The sequence below is a fragment of the Eriocheir sinensis genome, chromosome 54, assembly GCF_024679095.1.
Source record: "Eriocheir sinensis breed Jianghai 21 chromosome 54, ASM2467909v1, whole genome shotgun sequence".
Taxonomy (NCBI): domain Eukaryota; kingdom Metazoa; phylum Arthropoda; class Malacostraca; order Decapoda; family Varunidae; genus Eriocheir; species Eriocheir sinensis.
The window spans coordinates 11,688,600-11,706,008 of NC_066562.1; the positions used below are offsets into that span (position 1 = coordinate 11,688,600).

At 44.4% G+C, this 17,409-nt stretch overlaps 1 protein-coding gene and 2 long non-coding RNA genes across 19 annotated transcripts in view; 2 read left to right on the plus strand and 1 right to left on the minus strand.

The window, feature by feature from the left end:
- Positions 1 to 17,409, plus strand: part of LOC126983810 (protein still life, isoform SIF type 1-like) — a 192,422-nt gene that overhangs the window by 173,690 nt on the left and 1,323 nt on the right. For 14 of the 17 annotated variants that reach the window (XM_050836935.1, XM_050836932.1, XM_050836934.1 and 11 more), the window contains 2 exons: positions 12,632 to 12,751; positions 13,266 to 13,942. In XM_050836935.1, coding sequence (XP_050692892.1) covers positions 12,632 to 12,751; positions 13,266 to 13,936 — 791 coding nt within the window. In that variant the 3' untranslated portion in view covers positions 13,937 to 13,942. Of the gene's footprint in view, positions 1 to 16; positions 2,286 to 12,631; positions 12,752 to 13,265; positions 13,943 to 17,409 lie in introns of those variants that run through there. The other 3 variants (XM_050836929.1, XR_007736258.1, XR_007736257.1) reach the window with 3 other exon arrangements.
- On the minus strand, positions 3,616 to 4,868 carry LOC126983815 (uncharacterized). The gene is made up of 2 exons (XR_007736261.1): positions 4,734 to 4,868; positions 3,616 to 4,587 (listed from the first exon to the last, which is right to left on the minus strand). It is a non-coding gene; the product is annotated as an uncharacterized LOC126983815 (long non-coding RNA).
- LOC126983813 (uncharacterized) lies at positions 9,166 to 11,097 on the plus strand. Its single transcript, XR_007736259.1, has 2 exons — positions 9,166 to 9,314; positions 9,463 to 11,097. It is a non-coding gene; the product is annotated as an uncharacterized LOC126983813 (long non-coding RNA).

The window sequence follows — 17,409 nt, forward strand, 5'->3', positions numbered from 1 at the left end:
AGAAATGGAAGGAAAGGTAGAACAAAAGAAAGAAAAAGAAAGATAGAAAGAGAGAAAATAGATAAGAAATAGAAGGAAAGGTAAAACGAAAGAAAGAAAAAGAAAATGGATGAGAAATGGAAGGAAAGATAGAATGAAAGAAAGAAAGAAAGAAAGCAAATTAAGAAAAGAAGAATGAAAAAAAAATGAGAGGAAAAAAAAAAAGAAGGAAAAAACGAAAGAAAGAAAGCGAATTAAGAAAAGAAAGAAAAGAAAATTAAATGAGAGAGAAAAACGGAGATTAGAAAGAAAGAAAATAACGAAAGCAGAAATAACAAAGAGATGGGAATGAAATAAAGTCACCTTGCCGGAGAAAACGAAAGGTCAAAAAAGGTCAAACCAGGTCAAGAAGATGAAATAATAACAAGGTCAGGTCAGGTCAGGTTAGGTTCGTGCGAGGCTTGAGACCCCACGCTAACCTCAACCCCCTGACCCCTGTGTGACGACCTTGAAAGACAATCCCAGCTGACCTTTGACCTGGAACCTGTTGGAAGCGCGGTCGTTGGGAGGAATAATAATAATAATAATAAAAAAATAGAATAAAAAATAAATAAATAAAATAACATGTTGCAATACAGGTAACATTAGCATCTAGGTTTTATTTGTGTTGTCAATATTATTAGCTGTTAAGTCTTATTAGTAAAGTGAAGAGAGGGAGAGAGAGAGAGAAAGTGAGATAGTGAGAGAGAGAGAAAATGTGAGAAAGGGAGTTTTAGAGAGAGATATTGAGGTTGTCAGTACCACCACCACCACCACCACTACTTCTACTACTACTACTACTACTACTACTACTACTACTACTACTACTACTACTACTGCTACTACCATCAATGCCACTGTATTAGGAAATGTTAAGATTGAGGATAGATTACATTAGGGTCAGAGAGAGAGAGAGAGAGAGAGAGAGAGAGAGAGAGAGAGAATTATCTGATTATATGTTGTTAATCTTTGTGTGTGCGTGCGTTCCCTGTCAGTGGAAAATATCCCGGCCTGAATGGGGCTCGAACCTCCGCCTGTCAGCGCAGAGCTTTAAACCACTGAGCTACGGAGCGGAGTGTGTGTGTGTATGTGTGTGTGTGTGTGTGTGTGTGTGTGTGTGTGTGTGTGTGTGTGTGTGTGATTTCTCCCATGATGAAGTAAAATTATAAAAAAAATAATTCAAAGGCACCAACCATTAGAGGATATATGTAAAAAGATTAAAAAGTCCAACTATTTAATGCAAGAGGGCCAGTGAGTGAGTGTTCTTTGAGCGGGTTTATAAATGGAAGATTTTGGTGGGTTTTAAGTGTGTGTGAAGTGAAACCCAACCCAGCAATACAAGTGTTAAGTAAAATGAAAGTGTATGTTTTGTGAATGAAATCTTGGGTGGACGGAAAGAAGAAAGAGTGGAGAGAATGAGAAAGAAAGGAAAGAGAAGAAAATGGAAAGAAGAAAAATGAGAGAATGGGAGAAAAAAATAAGAAAAAAACGAAGAAGAAAAGATTGAAAGGAAGAAAAATTGTCACTTCTGGGAAAAAAATAAGAAAAAAACAAGAAAAGAGAATGAAAGGAAAAATTGTCACATGGAGAAGAAAAAAAAAGAAAAATCAAAGCAGAGAAGCGATAGAAAGGAAGAAGAAAAGTTTGTTGAAAGTGGAAGGTGGCTGAAGTGGAGTGTTTTTCATAGTGGAACAAAGTGGAAAGTGGCAGTTTGGTGTGGTGGTACAGAGGGGAGTGGAACCCATTATATATGTGTGAGTGGAGGAAAGAGAGAAAGAGAGAGAGAGAGAGAAAGAAAAATATGAAAAACGAGAAAGGAAAAAAATATAAAATGTGAGATAGTGAAAACACTGAGAGATACGAGACAATTAAAGAGAGTGAGACTAATGATTAAAGAGAGAGAAAGAGAGAAAGAGAGAGAGAGAAAGAAAGAAAAATATGAAAAACGAGAAAGGAAAAAAATATATAAAATGTGAGATAGTGAAAACACTGAGAGATACGAGACAATTAAAGAGAGTGGGACTAATGATTAAAGAGAGAGAGAAAGAGAGAAAGAGAGAGAGAGAGAGATAGAAAGCTTTAAAGAGAGAGTGATAATAGCGAGGATGAGAAACTTTTTATACCGTAAACTTAAAAAAAGAGAAAGACTTGAGATTTACGAACTCCTAATGTTGCCATTGTTACTTGCCAAAGACGGGGACAGGTGCCTCGACCCACGCTACTACTACTACTACTACTACTACTACTACTACTACTACTACTACTACTACTACTACTACTACTACTACTACTACTACTACTACTACAAGTACTTATGATATTAACTTGATAACACTGATACACACAACTACTACTACTGCCATTACTACTACTACTACTACTACTACTACTACTACTACTACTACTACTACTACTACTACTACTACTACTACTACTACTACTACTACTACTACTACTACTTCTACAACTGCTATTTTTTATATGCTCGCAGCTTTTTGAATCTCCTGACACACACACACACACACACATACACACACACACACACACACACACACACACACACACACACACACACACACACACACACACACGCACACACACACACACTGCAAGATATATGTCGTCACTGCCAGGAAAAAAAAAAGAAAATGAAAGGAAATCAATCTCGAACGAAACTAGGAAAAAACAAGTAAAAACAAAAACAAAAATAATTAACAAGAAGAAGAAGAAGAAGATAATGAGGATGGTAAAACATAAAAAAAATAGATTAATGATGATGATGATGATGTTAATGATTAGTCTCCAGGTGTTACATAGTCGATTAAAAAAAAACGGTTCTGGCACCTGTCCCCTGCGGCTCACCTCCCCCCTCCCCCCAGCCCCAGCCCCCCCGCGCCCCCTCCCCCCGCCCCCGCCCCTCAAATGTTATCGTGAACATTCCCCTCGAGGGCTTATATTTTTGGTGGACTGAGTAATAATGATAAATAAATAAGTAGGCCTAAAAAAATGAAAAAAAGAAAACATTATTATTATTATCATTACACGGATTAGCTTCTCCTTGTAGGCATTCACTCTCTCTCCATAAATACTAATGTTAAAAGGTAATTATACATGCTAACTAACTTTCTCCATTTCCTTCACTAATTACACGCACTGGTTGTTATTATTGTTATCATTATTATTATTATTATTATTATTATTATTATTATTGTCGCTGTTGTTGTTGTTGTTGTTGTTGCTGCTATTGTGTTTGTTTATTTATTTTATTTTATTTTATTTTGGGGGGCGTTTGTCGTTTCTCTCTCTCTCTCTCTCTCTTTCTCTCTCTCTCTCTCGTCGTCCTTCGCCACTTTCCTTCTTCATTTTTCCTTCTATTTTCCTTATTTTTATTCTTTTTTCTCTTCCATTTCTTATTCTTCTCCATTTTCTTTCCTATTCCCCATTCTGACATTTTTTTCTCTCTCTCTCTTCCTCTCTTTCCTTCCCTTCATTTCTTTCTTTTTCTCCTTCTTTCTAATTTTTATTCTTTTTTTCTCTTCCATTTCTTATTCTTCTCCATTTTCTCTCCTATTCCCCATTCTGACATTTTTTTCTCTCTCTCTCTCTTCCTCTCTTTCCTTCCCTTCATTTCTTTCTTTTTCTCCTTCTTTCTAATTTTTATTCTTTTTTTCTCTTCCATTTCTTGTTCTTCTCCATTTTCTCTCCTATTCCCCATTCCAACATTTTCTTCCCTCTCTCTCTTCCTCTCTTTCCTTCCCTTCATTCCTCTCTTCCCCACACTTCTTTTTCTCCTTTTTAATCAGTCAATTCAAATCTTTCTTTTATTTGCCCGGTATCCATTCCCTCATCTCGCTTTGCTTATGTTATCTTTTTAGTTATCTTTCTCTCGCTTGATTCGCTTCCTTCGTGACTTATTTGCTTATTAAATCTTTCCCTAACTTATTTTCTTTCTGTGGATCTATTTTCGTGTACTTCTCCTCCCATTCGTCCTTATTTCCTAACGTATTTGCTTATTATTTCTTTCTCTAACTTATTTTCTTTCTGTGGTTCTATTTTCGTGTCCTTCTCCTTCCATTCGTCCTTATTTCCTTACTTATTTGCTTATTATTTCTTGCTCTAACTTATTTTCTTTCTGTGGATCTATTTTCGTGTCCCTCTCCTCCCATTCGTCCTTATTTCCTAACTTATTTGCTTATTATTTCTTTCTGTGGTTCTATTTTCGTGTCCCTCTCCTTCCAATCGTTCCTTATTTCCATGTATTTTGTGTCTCCCTATACGTTCTATCCGCCCTTTACGTTCATGTTTCAATTCGTTCTACTCTCCCTTTGTTTTCGTGTGACGCTTGTTTGCTCCCTTTCCGTGTGTGACTATTTGTTTTACACTCCCTTGACGCTCTTGTGTAAGTCGTACGTTCTATCCATGCCTGGTTTTCCTATGTGAGTTTAACCCGTTCGCCACAATCTCCCTTTACGCTCCCTTATGACTCGCTCCGTTCGCTCTACGCTTCCCTTTTACGTTCGCTCTACGCTCCCTTTACGTTCTCATGTGAGTCGTATGATCTATCCATACCTTGTTTTCCTATGTGAGTTTAACCCGTTCGCCACAATCTCCCTTTACGCTCCCTTATGACTCGCTCCGTTCGCTCTACGCTTCCCTTTTACGTTCGCTCTACGCTCCCTATATGTTCTCATGTGAGTTGTACGATCTATTGCTACGTTGTTTTCCTATGTGAGTTTAACCCGTTCGCCACAATCTCCCTTTGCGTTCCCTTATGACTCGCTCCGTTCGCTCTACGCTTCCCTTTTACGTTCGCTCTACGCTCCCTTTGTGTTCGCTCTACGCTCCCTTTACGTTCGCTCTACGCTCCCTTTACGTTCGCTCTACGCTCCCTTTACGTTCGCTCTGCGCTCCCTCTGTTCCCGTGAGCCACTCGTCCCCTCTATTGCTATACGGTCCCTCGGGCAGCGTCTAAGTGTGTACGTACTTCCCTAGTTGTCTCTCCTCTCCAGTGCCAAATACACCATTGCTAGTCGCTAGGATTAATAAATAGCCGAGGTTATCATACTATTAACAACCCCCTTCACCTCTAAACCCCTAACCTACCCCCTCCCTAACCCAACCCCTTGACCTCCTCCTCCCTTCTCCCTCTCCCTCCCCCATATTCAACCTCCCTGACCTTCCAATCTCACCCCAAAATACCTAATCTGACCTCCCCTCCCTATTCATTTCCTTACCTTCACCCCATTCACCCCCCTCAACCTCACCCCTTCCAACCACTAACCTCACTCCATTTCACCCCTTCCAACCTCACCCCATCCCCCATCACCCCCAATACCTAATCTGACCTCCCCTCCCCATTCACTTCCTCACCTTCACCCCATTCACCCCCCTCAACCTCACCCCATTTCATCTCTACCTGACCCCTTCCAACCCCCATCTCACCCCAGAACTCCCCACCCCAATCACCCCAACCTTGTTTTATCAACCTCACCTCCTTAATCCCACCTCCCCATCCTCCCCTTCATCTCCCCTCTACTACCTCATCCCCACTTCCCTCCCCTCCTCCCCACCTCCTTCCCTCCTCCCCACCTCCCTACCCTCACACACTATCTAGGTCTTCCTCACCCCTTCCCTTCCCTCTCCTCCTCCCCCTCCCCCCCTGGCACCCCCCTCATGACTCAGGGTGGGGTGCCAAGACCGTGCCAGATTGGGGAAGGGCCATTCTCCCCTCCCTCTCACACCCACTGCCTCCCCCCTCGCCCCCCGCCCCCCCTCGACCACCACGTCTGTCTGCTCAAAATTTTACGTTTTTTTTTAGAAAAGTTTGCATAAAATAAATGAAAATAGAGCGAGTCGCCGCGGTAGAGAGAGAGAGAGAGAGAGAGAGAGAGAGAGAGAGAGAGAGAGAGAGAGAGAGAGAGAGAGAGAGAGTTCCTAAGGCTTAATATATTTGCATCTTTTTTTTCTTTTTCCTCTTCCTCCTCCTCTTCCATCGCCTTGTTTAATAGTGCCAATCCCCTCCCTTCACCCCTTTCCTCCTCCTTCTCCTCTTCCTCTTCCTCTTCCTTGCAACAATTGACGCCATAACTATTGCATAAGATACCCCATTCCTCCTCTTCTTCCTCCTCCTCCTCCTCTTCCTCCCCCTCCTCCTCCTCCTCCTCCTCTTCCTCTTCTTTGCAACAATTGATTACCCATTGCATAAGCTACCCCATCCTTCCTCTTCTTCCTCCTCCTCCTTCTCCTCCTCCCCCCCCTCTTCTTCCCCCTCCTCCTCCTCCTCCTCTCCCCCTCCTCTTCCTCCTCCTCCTCCTCCAAAGTAAGATTTTTGGTGCTGAATGTTTTGCAAAAAATAATTATAATAAAAAGTAAAGCTTGTATACTTGTAAGATTTAGTGAAGATGATAGGACCCCCCTGCCCTTCCTCCCCCTCCCCCTCCCCTCCCCTCTTCCCCTTCCCTCCCCATCACCCCCTTCCCCCCCTTCGATGTTTATAATTGCGTTGGGGAAGTGGACAACCCCCAACTTGCCCCCACCTCCCTCCCTACCACCCCCTCATCCAACCACCTCCCCCCCCCCCCCACTCCCCCCCATGTACGTGTTTTCAGTGTGTGTATGTGGTGGTGTACATGAGCCAGCCAGTCAGCCAGTCATTCAGCCCTCACGCACCCAAACACGTACACATGCATTTATTACGTACACGCGTCCACTCCACAGGTACACACACGCGCGCTCATAACTCCCCCCACCTCCCCCCTCCCCCCCCAGCTGGGATTGGAACCGCCCCAGATGGGATTGGAACCGCCTCACGTGACTGGTTCAAAATTTTATGTCGGAAGGAAGCGAACCAAAAAAGTCAGTCTCGTGAATCATTCGTAGGAAAAAAAATTAAAAAAGTGGAAAATCGATTAGTATTGAGATGAAAAACTGTTGAATTACACAAAAAATGGTGGAAAATCGATTAGTATTAAGATGAAAAATGAAGGAAAATCGCCTAGAATCGAGATGAAAAATGGTTGAATTAGTTGAAAAATGAAGGAAAATCGCTTAGAATTGAGATGAAAAATGGTTGAATTAGATGAAAAATGAAGGAAAATCGATTAGTATTGAGATGAGCGATGAAATTAATCTGCAAAATAATAAATGTCTAAAATAATAAATGTAAAATAATTATGAAAAAAATATTAAGTGAAAAATTATAATATATGTCAAAGTTTGAGAAATAACGAATATAAATAAAACAATAATAAAGTAATATCGAAGCAAAGTATTAATGTCCGGGGAATTCAATGCTGCTCGTAATGGCTCGAATTGAAGAGGAAAATAACCCCTTTTGCTAATAATAAAGTAATATCGAAGCAAAGTATTAATGTCCAGGGAATTCAATGCTGCTCGTAATGGCTCGAATTGATACAGAAAATAACCCCTTTTGCTAATAATAAAGTAATATCGAAGCAAAGTATTAATGTCCAGGGAATTCAATGCTGCTCGTAATGGTTCGAATTGAAGAGGAAAATAACCCCTTTTGCTAATAATGAAGTAATATCGAAGCAAAGTATTAATGTCCGGGGAATTCAATGCTGCTCGTAATGGTTCGAATTGATACAGAAAATAACCCCTTTTGCTGATAATAAAGTAATATCGAAGCAAAGTGTTAATGTCCGGGGAATTCAATGCTGCTCGTAATGGTTCGAATTGAAGAGGGAAATAACCCCTTTTGGTAATAATAAAGTAATATCGAAGCAAAGTGTTAATGTCCGGGGAATTCAATGCTGCTCGTAATGGTTCGAATTGAAGAGGAAAATAACCCCTTTTGCGTTCAGTGCGGAGGTCACTCGCTGGCCGACGGTTCTCATCCACGCAGGCAGTCAGTCACTCGTTCGTTAATACCGTTCGTTCGTTCTCGTTCGTTCCTTGGCCGTTTGTTGTATTCAGTCCTAAGAAGCAGAAGAATTATTAAAACGAAACAAAAAAAAAATCGAAAAAATCCACGAAAATCCCAAAAAAAAAGTCACTTGTAAAAAAAAAGCTGAAATAAACTAAATAATAATAATAATAACAATAATAATAGTAATAATAATAACAGTAATGAGTCAAAAAATTAACTTATGTGGCGTATATATATATATTTGATTTTTTTCTTCGTTTTTCCTTTTTACGAAATATTTCCCGCTTTTACGAAATAGCTTCAGCCGATCACGTGACGTAACTAACATTGATTTTTCCGTGTAATTACTAACTATTAAGCCCGTCAACCCCCCCTCCCCCCCTCCCTGACCCCCTCCTCCCCCACCCCCGCCGCCGCCTCACGCTTATAATACTCTGTCTGTCTGTCTGTCTGTCTGTAGGTCGTTGTCGGGGTCTTCATATTTTTGTAAACAGTTTTTGCGTGGCCGATCTGACTGGACTCCCCCGACGTCTCAGTAACTACCGGGGAAGAGGATTTGATCTCGTAAGAAAGGATTAGATCTCGTAGAATAGGATTTGATCACGTAGGAAAGGATTTGAACACGTATTGAAGGATTTGATATCGTAAGAAAGGATTAGATCTCGTAGAATAGGATTTGATCACGTAGGAAAGGATTTGAACACGTATTGAAGGATTTGATATCGTAAGAAAGGATTTGATCTCGTAGAATAGGATTTGATTACATAGGAAAGTATTTGATTACGTAGGAAAGGATTTGATCACATAGGAGAGGATATGATCGCATAGGGAAGGATTAGATCTCATAGAATAGGATTTGATCTCATAGGAAAGGATTTTAACACGGATTTGAACACGTACGAAAGGATTAGAACACCTATGAAAGGATTTGATCACATAGGGAAGGATTTGATCGCGTAGGGAAGGATTAAATCTCATAGAACAGGATTTGATCTCATAGGAAAGGATTTTAATACGCAGAAAAGGATTTAATTACGTAGGAAAGGTGTTTAACGTAGCAAAGGTATTTATAACGAACGAAACTTATTGATTACGTAGAGAAGGTGTTTATTATACGTTGGGAAGTTGTTGTTTTTTTACCGTAAAGGAAGGAGCGCTAATTACTACACTTATATAGGAGTTGCAAAAAAGAGAGATTTGTTGACTACATAGGAAAGGTTTTAATGAGATAGGAAAGGCAATAATTACATAGTGATAATTATATGGGAAAGGTGTTTATTACGTAAGGAAGTGTTTGTAATGACTCCTAAACGCATCCTTGATTAGAGCGAAGGGCGTGAGAGATCGAAGAAGCTGTCGACGCTGTAGGGAAGGTTTTAGTATGAGAGATGTTTATTACGAAGGGAAGGTGTTCATAGCGTAGGACAGGTGTTATTACGAAGGGAAGGCGTTCATAGTGACTTCCTCAACGCTTCCTGGGTAGAGCGAAGAAGCGGCTGACGACACTTAGGGAATGGATTTAATAACGTAGGAGAGATGTTTATTACGAAGGGAAGATGTTCATAGCGTAGGACAGGTGTTATTACGAAGGGAAGGCGTTCATAGTGACTTCCTCAACGCTTCCTGGGTAGAGCGAAGAAGCGGCTGACGACGTGCGAGTGTTTATACTGGGAAGGGAACGTAATGATGATGACGATGATGATGATAGTACTGATAGTTGTAGTTACGCTGGCGAGTTGTTTTTATTGTATTAATACGATGGGGGGCGGGGTGAGGGGGGCGGGGCGGGAGGCAGACAGATGTGTGTGCGTGTGTGTGTGTGTGTGTGTGTGTGTGTGTGTGTGTGTGTGTGTGTGTGTGTGTACCCCCTTAACCCCCCCCCCCACGCTCCGCCCCCCCGCCCCCCGCCCCCCGTGCTCTAGTCTTAGTGAAGCTGTTGTTGATTTTCTCTTGTTGTGTCCCCGTAGCAGCGTGCGTGCGTGCGTGCGCCGCCAGCCACGAGGCGCCGGGAGCCGCGGGTCCTTGTCTGTCTGTCTGTCTGTCTGTCCTCCACAACGGCTCAATTTCATACGGTAGAGACATCGAATAGTGCACTAGTCGGGGGCCCCGCCCCCTCCCGGCCCGGGGAGGCAGCCCCTTAACGACCCCCTCCCCCCCGCCCCCCCGTCCCCTGTCCCCCCTCCCCCCCCCCCCGGCCGGCCGTTGCATCACCGCCAGTATTATTACCCGTAACGCATTGTTGACCGGCCGCGCCGCCGCCGGCCTGTCCAGCCTCGCCCCGCCCCCCGCCCCCCCTAGGATGACTCTAGGTGTATGTGTACTGTTCCCCCCCCGCCCCCTCCTCCCCTCCCCCCGTTTGAGGCACTGACATCAAAATTGTTGACTCTAGAGTATTAGTGCTACTTTTCTATGCCCCCCCCCCTCCCCCCCCTGGCGAGGTGGCACTTTGGCCCCCCCGCCCCCCCCAGGGCACCCCACGACCTAGTGCCGCCTCCGAGGGGGTGTTATGAAGCTTCTGTCCACCTGTCACCCCCTCCCCCTCTCCCCCTTCCTGTCCTCCCCTTCCTTTCCCATCCTAACCAAACAGTTTTATTCCCCTCCTTCCGTCCCTCTCTTCCTCCCTTCCCCCTTCCTCCCCACCTCCCCAATGCGTCCCTCCCCATCCTTCCACACATCTTCCCCCCCAAAAATACTCCACCCCCCACCCCCCATCCACCGCACCACCACCCCCACCCCCACCAGCTAGGTCAGAGTTCACGTGTGGGGGCGCTGGTGGGGTCAAGGTCCCTGGTGGAGGGGGGGGCATGGAGTGATAACAGGTCAACCCCCCTACACCCATCCTCCCCCTCCCCCCCACCACCACTTCGCTCAACCTTTCTAGAGAGAATATTCCCTAAAAAATGATATTGTTTGTTCTTTTTTTTTCCTTTTCCGCGCAGTTTTAAGACCGCAAGTAATTATTATATCATCACTAGTTTGCTTACTCGTGACATAAAAAAATAACATAAATACATAAAATATTTGACTTTATATATATAACTTAACTTCTAGGGACAGACAAAGCTACATACATACATACATACATCTCGAGTGATCGATACAGGCGAAAGGGTTATTATATTGTATGATAGGTATGTATACAGACTCAACTATGTATTGTGTTGATATCATTAAACTATTTATACAATGCATGTCACTCTTGTATTCGCCCCACCGCCCCCAATACTAACATCTAACATCCACCGATAGAACGAAACCAGATTGACGAGACCATATTTTGCGTTGGGTCCTGTGGGTTCATTGCCTCCGCTCCACTCTGCCACACAGGGCGCCTCACCTCACCTCGCCAAGCCACGGGCCGTTAAGCCGCGCCTCGCTACGTTACGCCGCGCCGCGCTGCCCTTGTCTAGTTTTGTTTTGGATTTTCCTTTTCACCTACTCCCAACATCTCCCTCTCCCTCTCATATGTTAGGTATTGATAACATACGAGAGGAAGGGACAGGTGTTGGGGAGGAAAGACCCGCTAACACATATCTCTGCCTCTCTCATATGTTGCCTAAAGCTGGCATACGAGCAGAAGGGACAGGTGTTCGGGAGGAAGACCCGCTAACACATATCTCTCCCTCTCGTATGTTACCTATACCTGGCATACGAGAGGAAGGGACAGGTGTTAGGGAGATAAGGGCCCACCAACACATCTCTCTCCCTCTCATATATTACCTATAGCGGGCATACGAGAGGAAGGGACAGGTGTTCGGGAGTAAGGACCCGCTAATACATACCCTTCCTCATATGTTACGTACCTATTGCGGGCATATGAGAGGAAGGGACAGGTGTTAGAGGAAAGACCCGCCAACACATACCCTTCCTCATATGTTACCTATTGCTGGCATATGATAGTAAGGGACAGGTGTTATAGAGTAAGGAACCCGTGGGACCCAACACAAAATCAACCCCCACAACCTGGTTTCACTGTACTAAACTCTATTCACTGTAGCTACGAGAATAAGCCCCGCCCCCTTCTGCACGTAAGTCCCTACCACTGGCTAACCCACAAGCAAGCCTCGCCTCCTCCCTGACTAAGGCTGCTTGTGACTGGTCGATGGTAAAGGTTAAAACTTATTGGTGGGTATGGCCTCTTTGACAAGCTAATGTGGATAGAGTATATACTACTACTACTACCACTACTACTACTACTACTACTGCTACTATTGCTGCCACTACTCCCCCCCCATCACCACCACTAACTCTAACTGTAGTGGATTGATGCAACACTAATCAGCTGCAGTAGTTGTTGGACTAACGAGAGAGGTAAGCCCCATCATCACACCTGTCTCATACCTGTTGTTGATTTGCTGTCTGTCTTACCTGTTGATTGATTTACACCTGTTCTTCTTATTTAGATTATTATTAGTATTAGTTATTTCGTTTTAATTTACAGTAGATAGATTTTTTTCAAGTAATTTATTTTCTTCATTTACTCCCATTAGAAATTATTATTATTATTATTATTATTATTATTATTATTATTATTATTATTATTATCATTCACGATTTTTACACCTGCCCATCGGAGGAATCAAAGTTATTCACTATTCATTATAAAAAACTATATTTGGTTCATTTGAATATATACAAATTTATACATAAGATTTACATTCACTTAGAGATCAATTGTATAGTGTGTGTGTGTGTGTGTGTGTGTAATATGTGGTGTATTTACAGATGATGATGATGATGATGATGATGATGATGGTGATGATGACTGGACTCCGCTGCAAGATGGACGAGGTGGTGTTGGTGGTGGTGGTGGTGGTGGTGGTGCTAACGACTTCATCAGCTCAGGTAAGAAGATTCAGGTGTACATAAAAAATAAGTAAATAAAAATTAAAAAGAAATATTTGTTGTGAAAATATATAAAATAAGTGAATAAATAAAGTTGATTCATATTTTTAAGAATGAAATACACACAAAATTATTCTCCTTCTCCTCTTTATTCTTCTTCTCCTTATTCTTCCTTCTCTTCTTCTTCTTCTTCTCCTCTTTATTCTTCTTCTCCCTTTTCTTTTTCCTTTTCTTCTTCTTCTTCTTCTCCTCCTCTTTATTCTTCTTCCTTTTCTTCCCGTTCTCCTCTTCATTCTTCTCCTCTTTCTTCTTCCTCTTTTTCTCCTCTTTCTTCTTCCTCTTTTTCTCCTCTTTCTTCTTCCTTCTCTTCTTCTCCTCCTCTTTCTTCTTCTTCCTTTTCTTCTTCTCCCCTATTCTTCATTTTCTCCTCCTCCTCTACTTCTTCTCCTCTTCATTCTTCCTCTTCTTCTCCTTTTCTTCTTCTTTTTTATTATTTTCATTATTTTTATTTCAGATCCCAAGAGGAGGGAGAGTTGGGGGGTCCCTGCTCCCCCTTCCCCCCACCTGCTGCCCCCTCACCCCCTCCCCACCCCTCACCTCATTCACCTCACACCCCCAAACCCCCCCTGCCCCCCGCCCCCCCCTCGCTCAGGCCCCCATGTAACAGTTATATATACAGGCGGTCCCCCCAGCCCCCTCCCCCCCTGGACACCCCTCCCTGCACACCTACACCCCAATGGCCACCCCCCACCCCTCCCCCCACCCAGGATACACCCCCCCACAGCCTCACCCCCATACAGACACATGCACACAGACGCACACAGGCTACACATACACAGGCCGCACAGTAACCACGTACACACGAACGCTGTGAAGATACACGCACATAGACCAAACAGCAGTGGCTACGCGCACACGGACACGGCAAAGGTACACATACACACGCACATGAATAACCACATACACAGGATACACACACGGACAGACGCACACAGCAATGGAGGGTGTGTCGGAGCTGGAGGAGGAGGAGGAGGGGGGGTGAAGGGGAGAGGAGGAGCACACTGGCCTGGCTTCCCACAACCTCAGACTGGGGTGAGGGTGGTAGGGAGGGGTGAGGAAAGGGTGGCAGGGCAGCAGGGCATGACCATTGACACACTACTCCAGCAGCTTCGGGCGCTCTCCTGAAGAAAGGTTAGAATTGGCAACACTTGTAGTAATAGTATTCATCATTGTCGTTCAACCCGTCCGCTGCGATTGGTACGGATTCGGCTTTCATTGGTAGCCTGGTTACTTATACTCCCAGGTTCTTCTCTGCTTCTGTGGTGGATAGTGGAGTGTTTCCCATGTGGTACTGGTGTGCTGGATATCCTCTCCCAAGGTGCAGGACTTTACATTTTTCCTCATTGAATTGTAGCAGCCACTTTTTGTTCCATTCCTGTAGCTTGGTGATGTCTTCTTGTGGGAAATCCGCAGTCAAGGGTTAACGTCCATATTTTCATATTCAAGGCGGGGTTGGACGGGCGATGATTCTCCTCCACATGTCGATCTTGTGCTATATATTCCTCTATTCCCAATATATTCCAATCCTCCATCTGCTCCACTTTTTCTTAGGCCTTCCTGAACACTGGCCGTCGTCCCTCAACTCTCAACTCCTCCACCTCATCTAACACACCCCCCTCTGCCCTTTTCACATGTCCAAACCATCTCAGTCTTCTCTGCCTCAATTTAACAGAAAGGTCCTCAACCCCACTTCACTGCTTGACCTTCCATCCTGCCATGTATCTCAGCAGTAGCAGTAGTAGGAGTAGTATTCAACTATTATATATTAGTATTTTTTATTATCATTATTATTATTGTTCACCTTTTCCACACCAGCCCAGAGGAGGAAGTAAAGTCATTCACTATTCATTAAGGAAAACTATATTTGGTTCATCTGAATATACAGTTTGTACATGAGATTTACATTCACTTTGAGATCAATTGCAATGTGTGTTTGTGTAGTAGCAGTAGTAGTAGTAATAGTAGTAGCAGAGTAATCTAACACCAGTGAGTGCCGGGGATCAAGCCCTGGCCCTCTGAGTAGAAGTATGGGCAGCAAACCAACTGTGCCACCGATAAGCTACAAGGTCACCGCTCTGAAGGTTACGTCTGCAGCCCACACCTGACGCCCCGCCCCCCTTGTGGACATGAAGGCGAAGGTGGCCCTACTGACACTCACGGTGGCTGGAGAAACTTTTAATCAACCCACAGGGGCACATATGGTGTACACATATATACATTAGAGAAACTACAATAATGCTGTGAAGAAATTGTAAATTCTCCAATGTATATATACACTGCATATGCCATTGCAGGTTGATTATAAGCATTGCCAGCTTCCAGGAATGTAAGCGAGGTCAACACAATCACCTTCCTGTCCACAGTGGGTCCAAGGCATCAGGTAAGGCACTAGGGCGGCCCCCAGCGTGGTGACCTTCCAGCTCATCGGACCTTCTAAGTGAGGGAAGTAGTTGATAGCAGGGCAAATAGATGACAATTGCACCAGAATCTTAATTTTCTTATAACCTCAAGAGGCAGAGAGGTAACAGGTATTTTTCAACACCAATTTGAGCAAGAATTTGACACTGATCCCCATAGCCATGCAAGATGATATTAAAGACATGTCCATATATATCATTCATACGTATTTAGGCGTAATGAAGCTGTTCTCATCATGTTATAGATAAAAACCTCGTCATGTTGTAAATGGTTATTCTGCAAGTAAGTGTGAGCAGTGTGGTGAAGCTCGGCGATGTTATTGTCTTGAAAAACAGTAATATCGCAGGTCTTCGCCACACTCGCCACACTTACTGGCAGGATGATCAGTTACGAGATGACGGTTTTAAACGACACGATAAGAATGGCTTTGTTATGGTCAAGGATGTACAAATAATATATGGAAAGTCTTTAATATCATATACATGGCTGTGGCAGTCAGTGTTAAATTCTGTCTATGCAAATTGAAGTTGTAAAATGGCTGTCATTTCTCTGTCCCTTGAAGGTATGAGAAAATTAACTCTCTCTCACCTCACCTCACAGGACCCCACAGTCACATGCCCCCCCAGCCAAATAAATACTACTCTCTCTCTCTCTCTCTCTCTCTCTCTCTCTCTCACTCTCTCTCTCTCTCTCTCTCACCTCACCTCAGCCCACAGGATGTCACCCCACAGTATGTGTACAAACCCCACAGTCACATGCCCCCCCAGCCAAATAAATACTACTCTCTCTCTCTCTCTCTCTCTCTCTCTCTCTCTCTCTCTCTCTCTCTCTCTCTCTCTCTCTCTCTCTCTCTCTCTCTCTCTCTCTCTCTCTCTCTCTCTCTCTCACCTCAGCCCACAGGACCCCACAGGATGTCACCCCACAGTATGTGTACAAACCCCACAGTCACATGCCCCCCCACCCAAATAAATATCTCTCTCTCTCTCTCTCTCTCTCTCTCTCTCTCTCTCTCTCTCTCTCTCTCTCTCTCTCTCTCTCTCTCTCTCTCTCTCTCTCTCTCTCTCCCTCAGCCCACAGGACCCCACAGGATGTCACCCCACAGTATGTGTACAAACCCCACAGTCTCTCTCTCTCTCTCTCTCTCTCTCTCTCTCACCACCTCAACCCACAGGACCCCACAGGATCTCACCCCACAGTGTGTGTACAAACCCCACAGTCACATGCCCCCAGCCAAATAAATATCTACTGTCTCTCTCTCTCTCTCTCTCTCTCTCTCTCTCTCTCTCTCTCTCTCTCTCTCTCTCTCACCTCACCTCACCTCAGCCCACAGGACCCCACAGGATGTCACCCCACAGTATGTGTACAAACCCCACAGTCACATGCCCCCCCAGCCAAATAAATACTACTCTCTCTCTCTCTCTCTCTCTCTCTCTCTCTCTCTCTCTCTCTCTCTCTCTCTCTCTCACCTCACCTCAGCCCACAGGACCCCACAGGATGTCACCCCACAGTATGTGTACAAACCCCACAGTCACATGCCCCCCCAGCCAAATAAATACTACTCTCTCTCTCTCTCTCTCTCTCTCACTGCCTCAGCCCACAGGACCCCACAGGATGTCACCCCACAGTATGTGTACAAACCCCACAGTCACATGCCCCCCCAGCCAAATAAATACTACTCTCTCTCTCTCTCTCTCTCTCTCTCTCTCTCACTCTCTCTCACTAGCCTCACCCCACAGGACCCCACAGGATGTGTCACCCCACAGTATGTGTACAAACCCCACAGTCACATGCCCCCCCAGCCAAATAAATACTACTCTCTCTCTCTCTCTCTCTCTCTCTCTCTCTCTCTCTCCTCACCTCAGCCCACAGGACCCCACAGGATGTCACCCCACAGTATGTGTACAAACCCCACAGTCACATGCCCCCCCAGCCAAATAAATACTACTCTCTCTCTCTCTCTCTCTCTCTCTCTCTCTCTCTCCTCACCTCAGCCCACAGGACCCCACAGGATGTCACCCCACAGTATGTGTACAAACCCCACAGTCACATGCCCCCACAGCCAAATAAATACTACTCTCTCTCTCTCTCTCTCTCACCTCGGACCCCACAGGATGTCACCACACAGTATGTTTACAAACCACACAGACACAAGCCCCGCTCTCTCTCTCTCTCTCTCTCTC